Consider the following 20,943-nt stretch of genomic DNA (forward strand, 5'->3'; position numbering starts at 1 on the left):
ACAGCCGTCTCTTGATGGAGCACGTCCAAGCATCGTAAGACCAGTCATCCGAGCTAATCAGTTTGAGATCAAGCCAGCTATCATCCAGATGATTCAGAACACTGTTCAATTTGGGGGAAGTGCACTTGACGACCCTAATTCTCATATAGCTGACTTTCTTGAAATTTGTGATACTTTTAAGTTTAATGGCGTGTATGATGATGCTGTTCGTTTGCGCTTATTTCCATTTTCACTGAAAGATAAAGCTAAGTCGTGGTTAAACTGTTTGCCTGTAGGGTCTATCACTACATGGGAGGATATGGCAAAGGCATTCCTGATCAAGTACTTTCCTCCGTCGAAGACTATGAAGCTTAGAGCCGACATTACTACGTTTGCTCAATATGAGAACGAGTCACTTTACGAGGCATGGGAGCGCTACAAGGACTTGTTGAGGAGATGTCCACACCATGAGCTACCGCTTGGGTTAGTTGTTCAAACTTTCTACTATGGTCTGATTACTCCTAACCGTACTATGATAGATGCTGCTGCATGTGGTAACTTACTGAGAAAGACGGCTGAGGAAGGATATGAGTTATTGGAGGAGATGGCTGCGAGTAGCTATCATCCTCAGTCTGATAGGCAGAGACGAGGTGCTGGAGTTCATCAAGTTAATGATTTGTCTGCGGTTTCAGCACAGTTAGAGGCTTTGAGTAGAAAGATTGATGGGATGAGCATGAGTGGGTCGGCTATGCGTCTGCAAGAAATTTTCTGTGATAAGTGTGGAGGTGAGCATGACGTGCAGGATTGCCAAGATGGAAATCCATTCTATGTGCCTGAAGGAGCACCAGTAAAACAAGTGGTATTCCTGAACCGTCCAAGAAATGACCCGTATTCAAACACATATAATCCGGGATGGAGGAATCGCCCAAACTTTTCATGGGGAGGTCAAAACAACCAGAATCGCCAGCAAAGAGGTCCACCATATGGGATGCACCAAGGGTTCAAGCAAGAACTGCCTCGGGAGGAGAAATCTAATTTAGAGCAAATGATGACTAAATTCATTTCTGCGACGGAGACGAGATTTCAGAACCAGGATGCATCCATAAAGGGGTTAGAGACTCAAATTGGGCAATTGGCTAAGTTGATTGCTAACAGGGAGCAAGGAGCTTTGCCAAGCAACACGGAAACTAACCCGAAGGAACATGTGAAGGCGGTGGAATTGCGCAGTGGAAAAGCACTTGAGTCTAATGAAAAAAAAAACAAGCAAGGTGAGGATGAGGTGGAACATCAAGGAGGTAAGTCTTCTAACTCTACATTTACACCTATTGCACCGAACAAAATTGTTGTTCCCCCACCTTTTCCTGCAGCAATGAAAAAAGCTAAGATAGATGCACAATTTGGTAAATTTCTTGAGATACTCAAAAAACTGCATATTAACATTCCTTTTGCTGATGCTTTATTGAATATGCCAAGTTATGCAAAATTCTTGAAAGATATCTTGGCGAATAAGCGGAAGCTAGAAGATCATATGACTGTGAACTTGACTGAAAATTGCTCCGCTTTAGTTCAAAACAAGATGCCTCCAAAGCAAAAAGATCCAGGGAGTTTCTCTATACCTTGCATTATTGGTGATATTAATTTTCATAAAGCTCTATGTGATCTTGGTGCGAGTATTAATTTGATGCCCTATTCTGTGTTTAGGAGACTGGGATTGGGTGAACCCAAGCCAACTAGGATGTCATTGCAGCTGGCTGACAGATCTGTCAAGTATCCACGTGGGGTTATCGAAGATGTCTTGGTGAAAGTGGATAAGTTTATTTTTCCTGCAGATTTTGTAGTACTTGACATGGAGGAAGATTTAGAGATGCCTTTAATCCTAGGGAGACCATTTCTGGCTACAGGGAAAGCACTGATTGATGTTGACGAGGGAAAATTGAGACTGAGAGTTGGAGAAGAAGAAATTATTTTTGATGTCTTTAATACTCTCAAGCACACAATGCACAATGATAGTTGTTTTCGTGTTGATGTCTTAGATTCTCTCGTTTGTGATTTTGTGCAGGATGGATTGCAAGAGCCATTGGAGGCCACTCTCACTACGGAAAAGTAGGAGGACGAGTTAGACGAGGAAAAGATGGAGATGGTAGCTCACTTGAATGCCATTCCACCTTGGAGAAAGCAAGTGAGGCTTCGACTAGAGGAATTGGGAGACAGAAAAGATTTAATGCCTCAAAAGTCGAGCCTAGAGGAGCCACCTACTTTGGAGCTCAAACCACTACCTCCACATCTCAAGTACGTATATCTAGGAGAAAATAATAAACTGCCTGTTATTATTTCCTCTTCTTTGACAGATGATATGGAGAGTAAGCTCTTAGGAGTCCTTAAGGAGCATAGAGGAGCATTCGCTTGGAAAGTTGCGGACATCAAGGGGATAAGTCCTTCGATCTGCATGCACAAAATTCTGATGGAGGATAAATACTCACCCCTAGCACAACCTCAAAGGAGACTCAATCCAAAGATGCAAGAGGTAGTGAAAGCTGAAACGATCAAACTTCTGGATGCAGGTATTATCTATCCTATCTCTGATAGTGCGTGGGTAAGTCCTGTACAATGTGTGCCGAAAAAGGGTGGGATTACTGTTATTACCAATGAAAAAAATGAGTTGATTCCCACTATAACTGTTACGGGTTGGCGTGTGTGCATGGATTATAGGAAATTAAATGATGCAACCCGTAAAGATCACTTTCCCTTGCCATTTATTGATCAAATGATTGAACGATTAGCCGGTCATGAATTTTACTGTTTTTTGGATGGATATTCGGGATACAATCAAATCACAATTGCACCTGAGGACCAAGAGAAAACTACTTTCACTTGCCCTTATGGTACTTTTGCGTTTAGACTGTATGCCCTTTGGTCTATGCAATGCACCTACTACATTTCAAATATGCATGACCGCTATCTTTCATGACATGATTGAGAATTTTCTTGAAGTTTTTATGGATGATTTCTCCATTTTTGGCTCTTCATTTAATGAATGTTTAGAGAATTTAAACTTGGTGCTTATTAGATGTGAAGAAAGCAATTTGGTGTTAAATTGGGAGAAGTGTCATTTCATGGTGCAAGAGGGGATTGTGTTAGGACACAAGGTGTCGGAGAATGGAATCGAGTAGACAAGGCCAAGGTGGAAGTAATCAAAAATCTACCACCACCTGCATCGATAAAGGGAGTCAGAAGTTTCCTAGGCCATGCGGGTTTTTATAGGCGTTTTATTAAGGATTTTTCTAAAATTGCTAAGTCTTTATCCTCTTTGTTGATGAAAGATGTTGAGTTTAAGTTTGATTCTACTTGTCTGCAGGCATTCGAAATACTCAAGGAGAGCTTGGTGACAGCACCTGTTCTGACTGCCCCTGATTGGGAGTTACCGTTTGAGGTGATGTGCGATGCTAGTGATACAGCTGTTGGTGCGGTGCTAGGTCAAAGGAAGAACAAGGTATTTCATACCATCTACTATGCAAGTAAGACCTTAAATGATGCTCAATTGAATTACGCTACTACTGAAAAGAATTACTTGCTATAGTATTTGCTTTTGAGAAATTTCATTCATACCTTGTTCTGTCTAAAGTGATTGTGTATACAGATCATTCTGCCCTAAAATACTTGCTTGCTAAGAAAGATGCGAAACCTAGGTTAATTAGGTGGATTTTACTATTGCAAGAATTTGATCTCGAGATTCGAGATAAAAAGGGTGTAGAAAATGTGGTTGCTGATCATCTGTCTAGGCTTGAGGATGTTAGAATTAATGGCGTTGATACTGATATAGATGACTGGTTCCCTGATGAGCAATTGTTTGAGGTGAATGCGTGCCCTTGGTATGCCAATGTTGCAAATTTTCTTGTCACTGGCACACCTCCCCCAAATTTATCGTTTCACCAAAGAAAGAAATTCTTTTCTGACGTGAAATATTATTTTTGGGAGGAACCATTTTTGTTTAAGATCTGTGCAGATGCCATGATAAGGAGATGTGTAGCGGAGGAGGAAACCAGTCAAATTCTGAACCACTGCCATGACCGTGAGGTAGGTGGTCACTTTGGACCCATACGGACGGCATCTAAGGTACTTGAATGTGGCTTCTATTGACCAACTCTTTTTAAGGATGCTCGTTTGTATGTTCTCAATTGTGATAGATGCCAACGCACAGGTAATATTTCTAACCGTCATGAGATGCCTTTGAATAATATTATTGAGTGTGAAATATTTGATGTGTGGGGGATTGATTTTATGGGTCCTTTTCCTGCTTCTTTTGCAAAGAAATTTATTTTGGTGGCAGTGGAGTATGTGTCGAAATGGGTGGAGGCAGAGGCTTGTGCCACGAATGATGCACAAGTGGTGTTAAAATTTTTGAAGAAACACATTTTTAATCGATTTGGTACACCACGTGCAATCATAAGTGATGGTGGCACCCACTTTTGCAATAAAATTTTTGATAAACTATTGGGCAAATATGGTGTCACCCACAAAGTTTCCACTCCATACCATCCCCAAACTAGTGGACAAGTTGAAGTGTCCAATCGAGAGATTAAGAGGATTCTAGAGAAGACAGTGAATGTGAATAGAAAACACTGGTCCATGCGGTTAGATGATGCTTTGTGGGCTTATCGTACTGCTTTTAAAACACCTATAGGCACTACACTATATAGGTTACTTTTTGGTAAAGCATGTCATCTACCCGTAGAATTAGAGCATAGAGCATACTGGGCGACCAAGGCACTAAACTTTGATTTTGCTCTTGCAGGTGAAAAACGGTTGCTGCAGTTGAATCAGTTAGACGAGTTTCGAGGAAAAGCGTATGATCTTGCACTATCTTACAAGGAACGCACCAAACGAGCCCATGATAAACACATTGTAAGAAGGGAGTTCAAAGTGGGTGAGGCGGTGCTGTTATACAATTCTCGCTTGCGACTTTTTCCGGGCAAGCTGAAGTCCAGATGGTCAGGACCATTCATCATAGCCGAGGTGTTCCCATCAGGTGCAGTGGTGTTGCATGATTGCAAGGAAGGGACGTTTACTGTGAACGCCCAAAGATTAAAGCACTATATTGGTGGCACAATTGAGCCACAAATTGGAGTCACTCGGCTCCATGACAGTCGTTGAGGACACGGGTGAAAAGTCGAGCTCTAGACTATAAATTGAGAACTGCTTCTTCTCCTTTTTATTCTTTTTCCTTTATTCCTTCATCGTATCATTTGCATTTAGGTAGTTGCATGGCATGGCATTCATTGTTTTTATTTATTTTTTCGAGAGTATCTCGCTAGGGCGGTCAAAACCGACCGCCCCAGCGAGACGTCGTTTTTTTTCAAAAACATAGCCACCGAGAAAGCCTCGCTCGGGCGGTCACTTTTGACCGTCCCAGCGAGTGAATTTTTTTAAATTGGTTTTCCTGGCGAACACTCCTCGCTAGGGCGGTCACTTTTGACCGCCCCAGCGCGCCCTCATATTTTTCAAACAGTCTGTCACCGAAAACCACTCGCTAGGGCGGACACTTTTGACCGCCCTAGCGAGTCGCGCATATTTAAAAAGCTGCGTCGCGTTTTTTTTCTTTCCCACTCGCAAACCCTCGCCTCCCTTCTCGATTTTCGGAGCCTCCTCCATCTTTTAAGCTCAAATCTTCTTATTTTGTGATAATTTCAGGAAAAGACTCGATCTTGGACGCTACCCTCCACCGGGACGTGTTTACACTACAATTTCTTCTACTCCGGTCATCTTCCAAGGATTCCGGCGAGCTTCTCCGGCGAACTTCAAAAATTTTCCGGCGACTTCAGACTCTTTGCACTCCCATCTCGACATGGCACCTAAACGGTCTAAGGTAACTCACGGTGCCTCTAGTTCTCATTAGACTCCGTCTAATTTTGTTAATGAGAAAGCTAGGGAGCGGTTTGAGCATGCTAAACTACATAGAAAACCAATACCTGAGCGAGGGTTTACTACATCTGCTCTTCGTTATTTTCCGGACGTCTTAGTAGAGGGACGAGGGTGGAGTAATTTTTTAGCACAACCGAATGCCGCGGTGATTCCGGTTGTGCGTGCATTCTATGCGAATGCTCCGGAGGGGAGTGAGCATAAGGCATCTGTGCGGGGAGCGTCGAGTCCCATATGATTCGAGAACTATCAATGACTTGCTGGGTTTACCGTCGGTGGATGACTCTGAGTTTCAGGCGTGGGTACTTAACCCGGATTATGATTCGATTATACACACACTCTGTTATCCGAGCACCACGTGGAAACAACCGGGGACGTATACGGTTTTCAATGAAAAATTTTTGAGAGTGGAGGCGGCAATGTGGTATGCGTTTCTATCTAAGAGATTGATGCCGGTCGGGCATACGAGTGATGTCCAGCAGTGAGCGGGCGGTTGTTCTGTATGCCATCCACACTGGGATGGCGATTGATGTGGGCAGACTCATCTTTGGACAGCTCAACATGTGCATAAACAGCAGCAATTTGGCGTTTTATTTTCCGACGATCGTGACTGAGCTATGCGCCCGAGCGGGGGTGATATTTGCTGATGATGATGAGTGGCTACCACCGATGAGAGCCATTGATGACGCTCTCTATCGATCCAAGAGGGAGAAGAGACAGGCAGAGCTGCCCGAGGATGTATTTTTCGAGTATGGGGGAGCAGCTCAACCACCTCTGGCTTTAGGACATGCACCGCCACCTCCGCAGCCACGCCGCCGTGCCATGCGAGATCGCATCAACGAATTGGGCGCTTGGGCCACTTATCAGACTGAGTATCAGGCCGTGAATCAAGCTCATATTCAGAACGTCGAGTACTTGGTACAGAGGATCTCCATGCATCTGGGCATCGACACATCCGGCCGGCCACCTGTACCCGCATACCCGCCACCCTTCCAGTTTCAGTATCATTATCCTATACCCCCAGCTGCTGACGAGGGAGTTGCACCGCCTGAGCATGACGAGGAGGAGGATTTCTGATCAGGGGAGTTTACTGTTTCCCCTTTCTTTTTATTTATTCTGTCGTTGCATTTGCATTCATGAGTTTTTTTAGTTTTTAGTGTGTGTTTCGTTTTGTGCATTGAGGACATTGCACAACTCTAGTATGAGGGGGTGGGTATATTGTTTTGATTGTTTAGTTAATTGGTTTAGTTTCGTTGCATTTCTTTTGTTGGGTGTCGTTTATGGTGAGAAGACATCGTTTATGAGCCAATGATGATTTGAATTGATAGTTTACAAAAGTGTTGATTGGGTCACGTCGTGAATGATACTCTTGATTGTTAAAGCATGAATTTTGGTACAAAATTTGAACCTTTTGAGCACACATGTGTGGGGACTAGAACTTTGTAGGAATAATGGTGAAATTTGAAAGTTTTGTGTGGCTAACTTGAAAGGCACCATTTATGAGTTGATTTGGCATGTAAACCCGTGAAAATAAGTCGCTAGTTGGGACCTTGAATGAAAAAATTTGATTTGTCTTGAACTTTACATTTACCTCTTTTCCATTGCACTGAATTACAATTTCATACTCCTAACCAGCTGTGATCCAAAGTATTATATTCTTAGCCTAGGGAGTACATATGTGAAAATTGTGCAATTAAAAAAAAACAGAAAAAGAAAGAAAAAAAAAAAGAAGGAGATGTAAGGTGAGGGGGAGCCGAAATAAAAGGAATGAAATTCTATTCCTAGGCTAAAAGTTGGAGATGTAAGGAGACGAGGAAAGTCAGACGAAAAGTCTTGACGATTGCACAATGAAAATGATCGGTGTACTCCCAACTTTTAGCCACTTGAGCTTATTTTCCTTCTTTTCGACACCCTTATCTATGCTTAAAAGCTGAATAAAGTTCAATTTGTGGCTAGTGATGAATGGACACGGGGATGCATGCTAGTGAGACTTGTATTGAAGTGTTAATTGAGTGACTCGCATGATTTGATAATTGATCTATTTGAAGTACGAATGACTAGACCCATCATGACACACACACACGTTCAAATTAGTGTCGAAATTTATGTATAGATGAGAATGAGTATTCGGTTGCGATTTGACTTGATTGGTAGTAGGAAAGTAAACTGAGGCATGAACATAAACATTGTTAACTCACCATTGACATTTACTCGTGTTAGTTATTTCTTGTTTGAGTAATTTTGTGGTTGTTGAGTTTGTTTAGTATCTCATGCTTTAACCTATTTTACTCGAGGGCGAGCAAAAGGTTAGTATGAGGGGGTTGATAGGACTCGTTTTTACGTGTTTTTAGTGTTGTTTTCGAGTCGCATTCATGCATCATATTAGTTTGTTTTATTTTAATTTAGCATTTTTCTATCATTATTTAGCATATGGCTGATCTCGTGTATTTTGTGGTTGTTTTGTAGGAATTGGACCGAAAAGTGGGATTTTATTTGGCACAGCAGCGAAGAGATCTCGCTAGGGCGGTCAAAAGTGTCCGCCCCAGCGAGCATTTTAAGTTGATCGAGTAGTTGATGCGCGAGTGTCTCGCTAGGGCGGTCAAAAGTGACCGCCCCAGCGAGAATTTTAATCCAGCCGAGGAGCATTTGCGCGAACCTCTCGCTAGGGCGGTCAAAAGTGACCGCCCCAGCGAGACCAGAGACATGGCCAAGGATTTTAATTCGAGAACCACTCGCCCCAGCGGTCAAAGGTGGTCGCCCTAGCGAGCGACGAGATCAAAGAAGATTTGTTTCCAAGTTTTGTGGACTCTATTCTACACCTAACCTAATACACGAGATTGGGCGCCGTTTTTTGAGTCTGACACCATATTTTTCCATCACTTTTCTTGGGATGAAGGCTAGGAGCAAAGAGATTTCGAAGACATCGAGATTTCCAAGCGTCGTGGCCGTCATCCATCGTCAACCTTAGTATTTTAATTATTCAGTTTTTATTTCTTAGATTGTTGTTGATTTCTAGCATGAATTTTAGTGGCTAAACTCTAGATTTGTTGGGATTTGAGGGGATCCTACCCCGTACTCGTTGTTGAACATTATTTAGCGACGTTTTTTATGAGTGATTTGTTTATGCTTTTGTGCTTTCTTATTTCAATTGGAGTCTAGCTAACTTCCTTTGATTATTTCATGTTGTTGATGATTTCGATAGAATAATTGACAATAGGATCGAATAGTATAGACCACGGATTTACAATTTTAGTAGATATACGGAATTGGATACGTGTCGATAGTGATAATTCACCCGGATGAAAGCTAGCGGGTTCCATAGAACGTAATGCAATCGTGAACTGTTAAATAATTGAGGATACTTGATTACTGCATGTTTATGATTAGTATTAATATAGCTCGACAGAGTATATTAATTAGTCTAGGGAATTCCGTCGAATGCACGAGTAAAAGTCGAGTATAATTGTTTAAACACGAGTGGTAGGTGAACTGATAATTCCCAACAAATTCGTCTCTCATTTGATTTTCATCCAATTTAATCATTGATTTCTTGATTATTTGTTCTTGCACTTTAATTATTTCAGTTATTAAATTCACTTTAGTTTAATCACCAACTCAATCTATCGTTGCTAAAGAAATTTACTTGAAAATAAAGATATTGTAACGCAGTCCTCGTGGATCGATACTCGTATTCACTTACGTTTATTATAACTTGACTATCGTGCACTTGCGATATTTTAAATCGAGCTTTCATTTATAAAACAATTTTTGGGACTATTTACTGTGCAAGTTTTGCTCGATCAATCATCATTCATCGTTCATCGTTCATCATTCATCATTTATCATTCAGCATTCATCATTATCATTCATTGTTCATTGGTGAATTCAGTTCATTAGAGGTGACTATCGTACATCATCATTTACGATGGATCCATCATACAAGAACCGCGGTACCCAATAGCTGTCGGACATCAGTGACATGATTACTCATACACTGTGCCTAGGCCTCATCATCAGCATTTACATATACGTCTTAAATATTTACATATACTTCGATAGCCACAACTAATTCCCATCATTCAAGTCTCTGACTAAGTCAGTGAACTGTAATAAGTTTGATTGGTGTAAATCTTCAAGTGGTCTAGTAGAAATGTAAGTAATAGGGAAATGCAAAATTTAAAGGATGTGTGGTTCCAAGTGGGATAAAATGTTGTCGTGTGAATGGAATTATGGATCGTTGAAACGATGAATGCTTTCGGCGACAAGCAATGTTGATTTTCAAATACGGCAACTAAACATTAATTTCAAGATGATATTTTCAGACGAGGAAGAGCACATATAAATAGGTGCATCACTCCACCTCATTTCTCATCCTATTTGAGTTCTCTCTTCACCTATCACATAGTATTTGAGTGTTTATTTTTTAAATATTTGTGCGAAATTTGTTCTCCTATATTAAGACAGTAAATATGCTATTTGAAAATACGGTGATTGTAATCTATAAAATATTGTAATCGAATCTTTTTCATCTTCTCCGTGTTTATTACTATATTAATTTTTTGTTTTTCATATAAATTTCGATGTTCAATTTTATCATTTATTTTCATATTTATATTTCAAAATTGCTGCGCATGCCACCAACATAAATGGATTTAATATAACTTCAAGCTAATATCATAATAATAGACAATTACAATTTATCCGATTGATGTTTTATGCCACCAACATGAAAATAAGCAGAAAACGGACTTGCATTTTGGAAATCCCAAGAAGAAATTCACAGTTACCACACACCATTTTGGAAATCCCAAGAAGAAATTCACAGTTACCACACACCATCGGATGCATCATATATTTGCAGATTCAGATAAATTATCTATTATACCCATTTGATTCAATCCAACGAACGCTTGTCAATGGAAGGTCTACTTGGCGGATCCAATCTTGAAAGTAAACTAATTGGGTAAGAGGCACCCGAGGCCGAACGGATTGCAGTTCCTTTATTTATCAAAAGTTAGACAAGACACCGTTGAGTATCAATCCATCGCCCCTCAACATTTCCTCGCACCAATGGCTTTTGAGCGAACAAAAAAGACTAATGTTTACACACGATTTTCAAAACCTAGTCGTGCGACAACTAGTATCTAGTTAGCAGGACCATCTTCAAATTCTACAGTTCTCGAATTAACTAATTATGACACGATAAGACAAAGGCGGGGGTGGTGAATGGTAAAAGGCAAATTTGGCTGATCAAAGATCAATGATCTCAGGAACCAAGACCAATTAGGTACAGGCTCAGAAAACGAACGCCTAATGAGGCCTGCGGTTCCTTCTCAAGAAAACTGTCCTCGAGGACACATTAGACATGGCAACACAACTTAATGCATTGATAGAAACGACAGCATTTTACACATTTAATAATAGCAAAATCTAAAATACCTATGGCTAATGTCCGTCGCTGTAAGCCGAAGGCATTTAAAGAACTATCTTCAGAAGTTAACGGCCCAATTCAAATGACCCAACTGAGGTTGATGATAGGCACCAACTTGTGCTCCAGGACCTGGTGCAGCCACACCAACTCCAACATTACCGCCCATGGCAGAGCCCAAATGATGAGGATTCGCAATTGCAGCAGGCTGCGGGGATGGATGGTACATGCCAGAGAACTGCATATGAGAAGATTGTGCTGCCGCTGCTGCATGTGAGGGCAAATACGCAGCATGAGGTGTCTGCCCGGGAAGATTGTAATATGAAGCAGACTGCAGACTAGGAAGTTCCCTGGGGTTCATCCAAATCTCAGATGTCTCTGCCTGCCAGCCAATTAAATTGGAAAATGGAAGCAATTAAGCGACGAAGGAATTTTCAACAGGAAAATATGCAAATAAATTTTTAACTTTTAAAGAGAGGAGAGTGCACTCATATACTAACATTTTTATCATATACAAACAGTCATCAGCAGTGCTTGAAATATTGGAAATCCAAGAGAAATTAAAACTGTCTGATATCATTACCAATAAAAATGGATTTGAACAGAGTAGTTGGGAAAAATCAAACATCTGGATGCACATTAAACAGTCATTCTATCATTCACTGAAAACTAGCATGGGAAACCAAGCTAACAAAGAAAAAACAACTTCTACATTTTCTTAACATTTTGCAAATCACATCAATAGATGAATTTCGTTGAGAAAACTCTCATGATACACTACTCGGAAACCTCATTTGCTAGTCCATGTGTAATCAGAGAATAAATCAAATATATAGATATTTATGCAAACCAAAATATTAGTAAACTCGCTCTATCGTTTTAACAAGATAAAATAAAATTTGAAGGTGGCCTCCACAATAATGACTGCACAGATAATTAAATAATTAAAGAATTTACGCTTCCATTCACCTTTATTCTGGTATATTAAAGTAGAACAAACTATAAATTTTCCACAAGCCAAATTCATCATTAGGCAAGTCATGCATGATAAATTGATAATACGGTTAAAAACGGGATGTAGTCACCTGAGGATTTGGAGCATAAAGACTATCATTATAGTTGAGCCGAGATGACTCCTCATGCCCCACTGCGTTTCCAACCCCAGGAGTATTGATGGCATAACCTGCTGGACTGGAGAAATTTCCATACCCTGTTGGACCACCAGTTGGGACTGGCTTAAATTGCTGAACACCATACTTGAGGCCGCTTGGAGATATATGGGCGCCATTTCCAGGCATCAGCAAGTAACTGTTTCCGTTAGAGGGATGGGGGTGGGCAGGACTGTTAGAGTAACCAGGTAAGGGCATTGGAGGAACATATACGGGGGAGAGGAACTGGCGATATGGCATTAAATTAGCGTAATGGGAAACGTGAAGTTGGGGATACATCTGGGCCATCTGTTGCTGTAGCTGCTGTTGATGTTGCGGATGCTGTATCATTGCAATTGTCGAAGTAGGAACAGTGTTTGTTAAATGAGAACTCAGGACCTGTAAAATAATTAATATATGAAAATCTAAAAGCTAAAGATCAACCCATGATAAAGCATTTATTGAGGCAAACATGTACAGAAATTTGTAATACTTCAGTTACCATTCAAAATAAACCATCCCCTATTTCCCCTTGTCATTCTATTCATGTGGATTACCACAAACATGAGAAAGGCAATCACCAAACAGCAGCCTTTCACTACTGTTTTTTTACTATTTAGGGCAAACACTAGGACTCCAGCATTCATTTGGTTCCAGCACACAACCTAATCTCCACTACAGAAAGCAACTAAGTGCTAGTAAAATCTAAAAGGTCCTACAGTACAGTCAAATGAGTGACAACACACCACAGTGATTGAATGTTTCTTGGAGAATGCCAGCCTAGGGCAAGAAAGGTGAGAAACAAAGAGGTGTAGATACGCATGGCATCTAATCATTTTATTCTAACCTCTTGAGAAGATGGTAGAGCTGGCCCTCTAACCGTGTCATCATCCAATGGGCGAAAATATGGCATATCATATCCCATATGAGGGTCATAATCCTGCTTCCAGTAAAAATATAGTTAAAAAAGTGTGGAGGGCTGCTGATATTAACATCAATAGTTAAAATTAGCTTTGATTAATGAAAATATGTAGAGTCCCAAAGTGGCAATCAAATCAGTCCACGAGACATAAAGATAAACAAGAATGCTCTTTCATCAGCAGGATTAATCAATTTTGAACTCACCGAAAAGTTTGACAATTCAGAAGTATCTTGATGTATCAATTCCTGAACATAGGGTGGCAGGTTGTCTCCAACCAACCCAATATCAGCATAGTTTTCCAGGTTTTGTGGGCTGGAAGCCTCTTTCTTCTCAGTTAATTGAGAATCAGACACAGCATCTGAAGCAGCAGGAAAATTGAATCCTGAAGCTTGGACTGAATCATTTTTCATCTCTAGCTGCTTGCTATCACCAGACTCATCTCCTGAAGCTTCTGGATTTGAGACTGACACACTGCCAATTCATATGGCAGTCATTCAACCAGGGCTCCAAATAAATCAGACAAATCACAGATTGCAAGTCTGAAAGAAATTTATAATGTTGTATCACAAAAAATGACTGGACCATCTAATTCTAGCAGAAGACCCAAATTGTGATTCTGGTATTATCAATGCTTCATTTTCAGGAAATCAGAAAGCACGTCCAATAGATGTACATACAACTTTATTTGACATCGCAAGCTTATACAATCTTTAATGACTACAACATCAATAGTAAAGAACCTATGGAAAATTTGCATGTAAATGTTTTCATGCCGAGTTGACTCAATTTCTTAAATAAGGTGCCACTACATCAGGAGACAGTCAACAACTAATCCTTATAAATGACAGAAAAATGGAAGTTAGTAATTAAAGAAAGCAACCTCGCAGAAGGTTCTCTGGATAATTCTTCAGCCCCCTCGTTGACCTTAAAAACTAAATTCCTAGATGCTTCTAATTCAGTTCCAAGGCTACCAAAGGTCAGACGATATCTGTCAGCATCGGAGACACGGATGTGTGCAGCTATAATAACATTTTGATTCTCAGAGATGGCCGACCGTGAAATATTATCTTCCATCTCTGTTGCCTCCTCTTTCAATTCTTCAGGACAGGCAGCAGGAGAAACAATTTTAGCAGAAGTTTCAATAACCACTGGAGTGCTAGCGATTGTTTTGACCGTTGACTTTGGCTTCCACTCCTTATTAGGCTGGGGAGCTACTGCAAGAAAGCATTGGTAAGTTCCATCATAACTTCACTATAGATGCATAAGTATTTCACGATAGACTGTATTATCCATAATGCTAGAAAACACCAACCCTACTAAGAGGGAAAGAAAAATTTTATACAAAGGAAAAATCAAATCCAGGACTTCCTCGTTCTTTTGCTTACATTTCTCTTTGAGAAAACATTCCCTCCCTCCCTCCCTCTAGAGTCTAGACATCCATCTTTCTGCATGGTAACTTTATCCAATCACCAAAGAGTTCAGATAACATGAAACCATATGCAGTAGGATAACAAAAACGATTTCAAGGTAGAACTTTGGTATCCATGTTATACTGCTCAATTCCAGCTAAATACACAGCACATACCAATTATTATATTATTATTATAATAATAAAGAAGCAAATCACCATGTACCAACTTATCAACTAAGTTAGGTCAAACTGCTTTCTATGATCATAATTAGAAGTATGAGCAATCAATAGCATCGACTTTGAAATTAAAGAGAAAAACAACATTTGAAAAGGATAGTAAGCAACAGTTACCTTTCTGATGACCAGTCACTTGATGATGAGATCTGCTGCCAGATTGATTACTCAAAAAAGATCTGCTCGTGGATGGACCAGGAATAGAAGATTCTGGCACCATATTTTGTCCAGATTGGTTACTTTTAGATAATCCACTGGATGGCCTAGCTGATTCCCTTGAGTGGCTTTCCCTAACTAACTGAGAGTTAGAATTTGAGGTGTTTTGAAACGTTGAGGACTTGACAGAAAATTCAGACGAATGCCGGCGAGGACCCGCGACTCCAACCTCCCGCCTGATAGCCCCGACATTGATTGCTGGTTTAGAATAAAGGGATGGCACATGGACGGGATCCAAAGAGGACGAATAAACCCCGATGATAGAATTATTAGAAGAACTTTCACATGGTAAAGCATCGTTTGCCTTTGTTTGAACTCGCAAATCAGCACTAGGAGTTGGAAGATGCTTCTCCACAAGTAATTCTTTACTGTCATTATCACCTGCTGTGGTATCTTTACTTTTCTTCACTAGTGAATCAGCAGGACCATTCAAAGCCTGAGATGAATGTTGACCAACAGGAGAATTTTGATGCCCAGAAGGGCTGGTTGAATCTCTGTAAGAGCTAACAGTGTAAGATACATATCATGCTCAACAAAATTTAGAGAAACCCACACTTGAATAAATGTGGAGGTGATAGCTAATTCAAATTTCGTTATGTGTGTACAAACCAAATATATGAGAAGTTCCTAAGAAATCCCACCAGACATGTACTAAACAAGCAAAGCATGTTAATAAAGCAGGTCACTGCCACATCCCCGAGAAGTTGAACAATGATTCAAAAAATTATTACCCTTTTCCTGATTAGTTATATCAATTGTATATTAATTTCTTTTGATTTTTTTACAAGTTTAAAGTACATTTTATTAACTAGCAATCAGACAATTAAAATTAGCCATGAGTAATTAAAAACACCAGCAGTAGAAAATAAATCATTTGAATCAATTATCAGTACCTCTTCACAGGCCCATTAGATATTACTCCCTCACCTCTGGAAGTTGAACTTTGAACAAGCTTTGAATCTGAACTGGCATTTTGACTAACTCTATTGTCCCGAACAACACGGAACTCTCGAGCGGTCCCTGCATCTAGTCAAACCATATATCTCAAAGTTGTAAGAATGCCACATGAAACCTATTCTAACAAGCATATGAGAAATATACAGAGCAAGATGAACATGATTGACTCAATACATTGACATACTCACGAGTAAAAATGGAAGCTTACAGGAAGATTTTTACAACCTTGACAAACAAATTTTCCTTTGACACCACGATCTCAGATAAAAACAAGTTTTGACATTTGATTGTAGGTTTATACGAGGAATAGTCACATATCCTAAAAACATGTGTCATCTTATGGACCTATCAACATTTTGTGACAGAGAAAAGACGAATATAGGAGAAGTTTTGGGATAACCACGGCAGAATAATCTCTTCAAACAATCAGCACTTTCGATTTAAGTTAGCCAAATGGTCATACATATCAAGTAAATGATACTTTTTCATCTGAGGTTTGATCCATGGTCTAAAAACACAGCACAATTATTCAGAATAGAATCCGTAACTTCCTTCCTTGGCAGTTTTAGATGCAACATAGACAAGATCTATTACATAATGGAGCTAAAGCATGGTAGAGTTATCGTAAAATTAGACCAAACATCAAATCCCCCTGTGATCAGCCATTAAGTTATTTCTATATTTAAGAAGTTGAGCATGTGTCACTCACACTTGGATAATATTTTCCCTAATCATCAATGTTTTCAAATATCAACAAAAGCATAAGAAGAATTCCTGCCAGTTTGAAAAAACATAGCATGGGTTACAAATTGGCTTACAAAACCAAGTTGCTCAAAATGTGTTAATTTACAAAATGTTTATAGTTTTGCAGGAGGCAGAACGAATAGAATGCCTTTCTAGTATAAGTATTACGATCAGAATACTGACCATAACAATTCCTCAACACTCATCTAAAGGTTAAACGAGAATATTGACAGAAGAGCGTACCACCATATATGACATTTCTTCCATATCCACCTCTTTGCGTATCACGGTCAGAATAAGTATTATACTTCACTGGTATATGTGCAACATCAACGTTATTCTTGGTCTCTGCAGCAACAGAATTCTTATACCCTGAATTCTGAGGCAAAATACAAAATATTTTAAAATTTAAACATATTATCTTGTAACAATTTATCTAAATTACAAAAAGTATAAAACCTGCAACATCTTAACATCTAAATAATAGATGAGACCATATGTATATTGCATGCACACAGATCAAACTCGTACTTAAGGCTTTAAAAGGGGGAAACTATATCAAGAACACCACCTGATAAGCAAATAAAAGCTTGCCAAGAATGATACGGGAGATGGCATAGATGGTTTACTGAATAGTCTACAAGGCATATTGGAAAAACAGGAAGTAATGACAGAAAAAATACCTCTTTTCTCCGGTCTCTTTTTCTTTTCACCTCATGAAATGGATCTGAATGAAAACACAACGTATGACATAGAACTTTAAGAAATAAATTAAGCAAATAGGAAAAAAACAGAGTGCTCAATTAACTAAGTCGAGGAATATAGATCTACAAAATATGATGATCATGAAGTACATCTTGAGAAGAACAAAAAGTGAACTCTCTAAAAGAATGCCATTAAGGTTGCAGTTGTTAAGATTGAGACTTGTACCTAACTCAATCCCAAAAGCTAGCTCCAAGGAGAGGATTGTCCAAACCCATATATACAAGTCCCAGGAATTTTATCCAACCGATGTGGGACATCTAACACATCCACTCAAGCCCAGAAATGAACATCTAGAACGTGAAATTTACAAATGACCCAAATATGGGCAGAACGGGTAACCCAACTATGGGCAGTCCAAGACATAACGGTGGAACCTGTAATGACCCGAATCCTTGTTTTGAATGAAGTATTAATTAAGTGATAATTAATGAGTTGTTAATTAAGTATTATTAAGGAATTGATAATTCGGGATCAAGCTGTTGAGATCCACCGAATTTAAAAAGGGATAACACGATTTACTTCAGATTTCATTATCTCGAGAAATCCAACTAGACCAATTCTGACACGTGGCAGATAAGATTGATTCGCATTTTCTGGAATAGTCCGGATGGAGCCTATAAATAGAAGCCGATTCTTTTGTTTCCTTCACCGCATTCTTCAGAGAGAGTTCTAGTTGTACCTTAGGTTTTCTAGCCAGTTTCTAGGGCACTTTGGTGTCGGGAAGTTTCGGAGCTAGAATCGAGTCGAGGAGGGGTCGGTGAACTGAGATCGAGACAGCATCAGCGGGCTGACGAAGGACGCAGGTATAATCCTAAATCCTTAGATAGTGATTTAAGGATCATTAGGGAGAACTTGTAACATGTTTGTTCTGGTTTGGTAGTGATTTCATTATGTTGGTATTGTCTAAGTTCAGAGCTTTCTGTCAGATTGTTTTAGTGAGGTACGTGATGTACTGACTGAGATATCCAAGCGTAGTATACACACTTAATATGCAGCATATTTATCTGTTGCATGCTACATGTTTTACTGCTTTGACATATTATGCATGACATATCATGTTGAGCCTGATATCTTTTGAGATATACCTCGTTTGTTGAGGCCGCTCAGCCCTATTTTGTATTGTGGACGATGGGGCATCGAGAGCTACAGTGTCCGACGGGACCCGCGGGCTCTGATGACCTGGACATTGCAGGTCCTCGTCTTGATAATGAGTGTTGGAGCCAAAACATGCCTAGGGCAGATCAGAGACTACACACTCAGGCGTCTCTAGACTGAGCATGAGATTCTTGACTCGATTCTTGATATCCGAGCATATTGTATTTCGCATGCATCATATCAGTTTGTATACTCGTACATTCTCGTATTGGGCAATTGTCGCTTACGTCCTTGTTTTCATCTTGGGCACCCCATTCCACGGGGCAGGTCTTAGGTTGGACGGTTCGGACGACCAGGGCAGTGGCTAGAGCAGTTGGGTTTTCGGTGGTGATCCAGTAGAGGTTTTCGGTGGTGATCCGTATTCTCGTTCAGAATTATGTTTTAATTAGGTTGTATTAATGTTTAAGACTGCTGTTATTGTTATGTTTTCGTTTGGGTTGTAAGATGATTAAGTATTTGGTTTCCGCTGTTTAATTGTTGTTATTAAGCTTAATGTCGCATGTTTATTAGTCTGTTTAGTAGTGGCTTGGGTAAGGGCGCTACAGAACCTGAACTCTGATACAATGTTAAGATTGGGACTTGGACCTAACTCAACCCCGAAATCTAGCTCAAGAGGGAAGGATTGTCCAAGCCCATATATACGAGTCCCAAGAATTTTATCCAAGCGATGTGGGACAACTAACCACAGTTGAATTTTAAATCCTTAACTATTTATTTTTTGAATTACTTTTGTGGATTTCAAATCTACCATAATACAGAGTGATTCAAATCCTTCCTCAAATCTAAATACTTCATTTCAAATGCAAACTCAAAATCAGATGAAACACATGAGTCAATGCATCAAGGAAATAAAGACAGTAATGTTAAACTTAACTAATATCAACTACAGTAAAAACCATCCCACCTCCAAACATAAAGCAAAAGCATTCCTTAATCAGCTGTTTCCAGAGGAAACAAGGTTTCCGTTCCTCAATGGAGAATTACAAAACTAACGTCATCCGAAATTGAGTAGAAGGAAAAATAATTTGTAAAAAAAACACTTTCCATTCAAATCAGATTTTAATTCTAACGAAAAGCCTCTATTTGGAACAAAAAACAATACACACGACATTTAAGTAGACTGAAATCACCGTCTAACTAAACATCTCAAAAATTCTCCACCAGAGTCAACAATCCCACTCCATTCTGCCAAATATCAAGAGACCACCAAGAACTACAAAACATAAAGAAAAAGGCACAAATAAAAAACGCTAGGGTACAAATTTAAAACAGAATGAACTTAAACCCAAAAAAAAGGACCTTGATTGAGCAACTTTTGAGTGGTTTCATTAGGATCCATGTCTGTCTCTTTAAGAGCCACGTAAATATCAGCATCGGAGTGATTCCCCACGATTTCTTTGATCGATTGTATGGTCTTCCGTACACCCGCCGATAAAAATTGCGCCCCGCCATCGATTTTTGAGCCCGACACCATTTCCAAATCCAATCCAAATTAGTAATAGCCAAACAGTCCAATATGGCAACTTATATCGAGATAAAATTGCTATAATACTCAAAGACAACCCCTAGATTGAGAGACTCATCGTTAGAATATGAATAGGCTATGAATTGGGAGAAAGAAGAAGAAGAGCGCGGCTCGGAGTGAGTGATGGGGATTTGGGGTTAGTGAGCGAGGGTTTTGAAATTAAAATCTCTTTTTCTATTAATTGGGAAATTGGAGAATTTCAATCAATTAATTATTGTAGTAAAATGATCAATAACAACAAATTTTTTTTTGTTAGTGGTCTTCTCGCTTAAAAAAGAATGGGTGAGATCGTCTCACATATCATAATTTGTGAGACCGATCAATCTTACTCATATTCACAATAAAAAATAATACTCTTAGGGAGCGTTTGGTTTGAGTGATAAGGTGGGTTTATTTTTTTTAACCAACCTTATCACTCGTTGGGTACGCATGATTATTTAACCAAGTCAATACCTCCTATGAATGATAAGGTTATATTAGGTGAGTTAAAATAATACCTCCTCACCCCCTAGGATTATTTATCCAACTCTTAATCCTTTCTAT

At 39.5% G+C, this 20,943-nt stretch overlaps 1 protein-coding gene and 1 non-coding gene across 4 annotated transcripts; both read right to left on the bottom strand.

Annotated features, from left to right (window-relative positions):
* Nucleotides 1–346: 346 nt before the first annotated feature.
* LOC140824914 (small nucleolar RNA R71) lies at nt 347–453 on the bottom strand. The gene has a single exon (XR_012116530.1). It is a non-coding gene; the product is annotated as a small nucleolar RNA R71 (small nucleolar RNA).
* A 10,808-nt stretch (nt 454–11,261) lies between these two features.
* LOC140823002 (uncharacterized) lies at nt 11,262–20,589 on the bottom strand. 3 transcript variants are annotated; one of them, XM_073184051.1, is made up of 10 exons: nt 20,175–20,589; nt 17,639–17,682; nt 17,199–17,334; nt 16,148–16,274; nt 15,156–15,748; nt 14,274–14,607; nt 13,597–13,864; nt 13,319–13,411; nt 12,409–12,870; nt 11,262–11,705 (listed from the first exon to the last, which is right to left on the bottom strand). In XM_073184051.1, the coding sequence occupies exons 1-10, from the start codon at nt 20,347–20,349 to the stop codon at nt 11,385–11,387; spliced, it is 2,553 nt and encodes an 850-aa protein (XP_073040152.1). In that variant the 5' UTR covers nt 20,350–20,589; the 3' UTR covers nt 11,262–11,384. The 3 variants fall into 3 exon arrangements, with proteins under 3 accessions (XP_073040152.1, XP_073040149.1, XP_073040150.1); XM_073184048.1 differs by having other exon boundaries at nt 16,148–16,280; XM_073184049.1 differs by having other exon boundaries at nt 14,274–14,604; nt 16,148–16,280; nt 20,175–20,588.
* Between the last annotated feature and the right edge of the window lie 354 nt (nt 20,590–20,943).

The sequence above is a fragment of the Primulina eburnea genome, chromosome 2, assembly GCF_022965805.1.
Source record: "Primulina eburnea isolate SZY01 chromosome 2, ASM2296580v1, whole genome shotgun sequence".
Taxonomy (NCBI): domain Eukaryota; kingdom Viridiplantae; phylum Streptophyta; class Magnoliopsida; order Lamiales; family Gesneriaceae; genus Primulina; species Primulina eburnea.

Excerpts from the sequence above, each read along its gene's own strand:
- LOC140823002 (XM_073184048.1), bottom strand. The coding sequence starts at position 20,349 with ATGGTGTCGGGCTCAAAAATCGATGGCGGGGCGCAATTTTTATCGGCG. Across the intron at positions 17,335-17,638 it reads AAAGAGACCGGAGAAAAGAG|AATTCAGGGTATAAGAATTC; the intron begins GTATTTTTTCTG and ends ATTTTGCCTCAG. Across the intron at positions 13,412-13,596 it reads CTGAATTGTCAAACTTTTCG|GATTATGACCCTCATATGGG; the intron begins GTGAGTTCAAAA and ends TACTGGAAGCAG.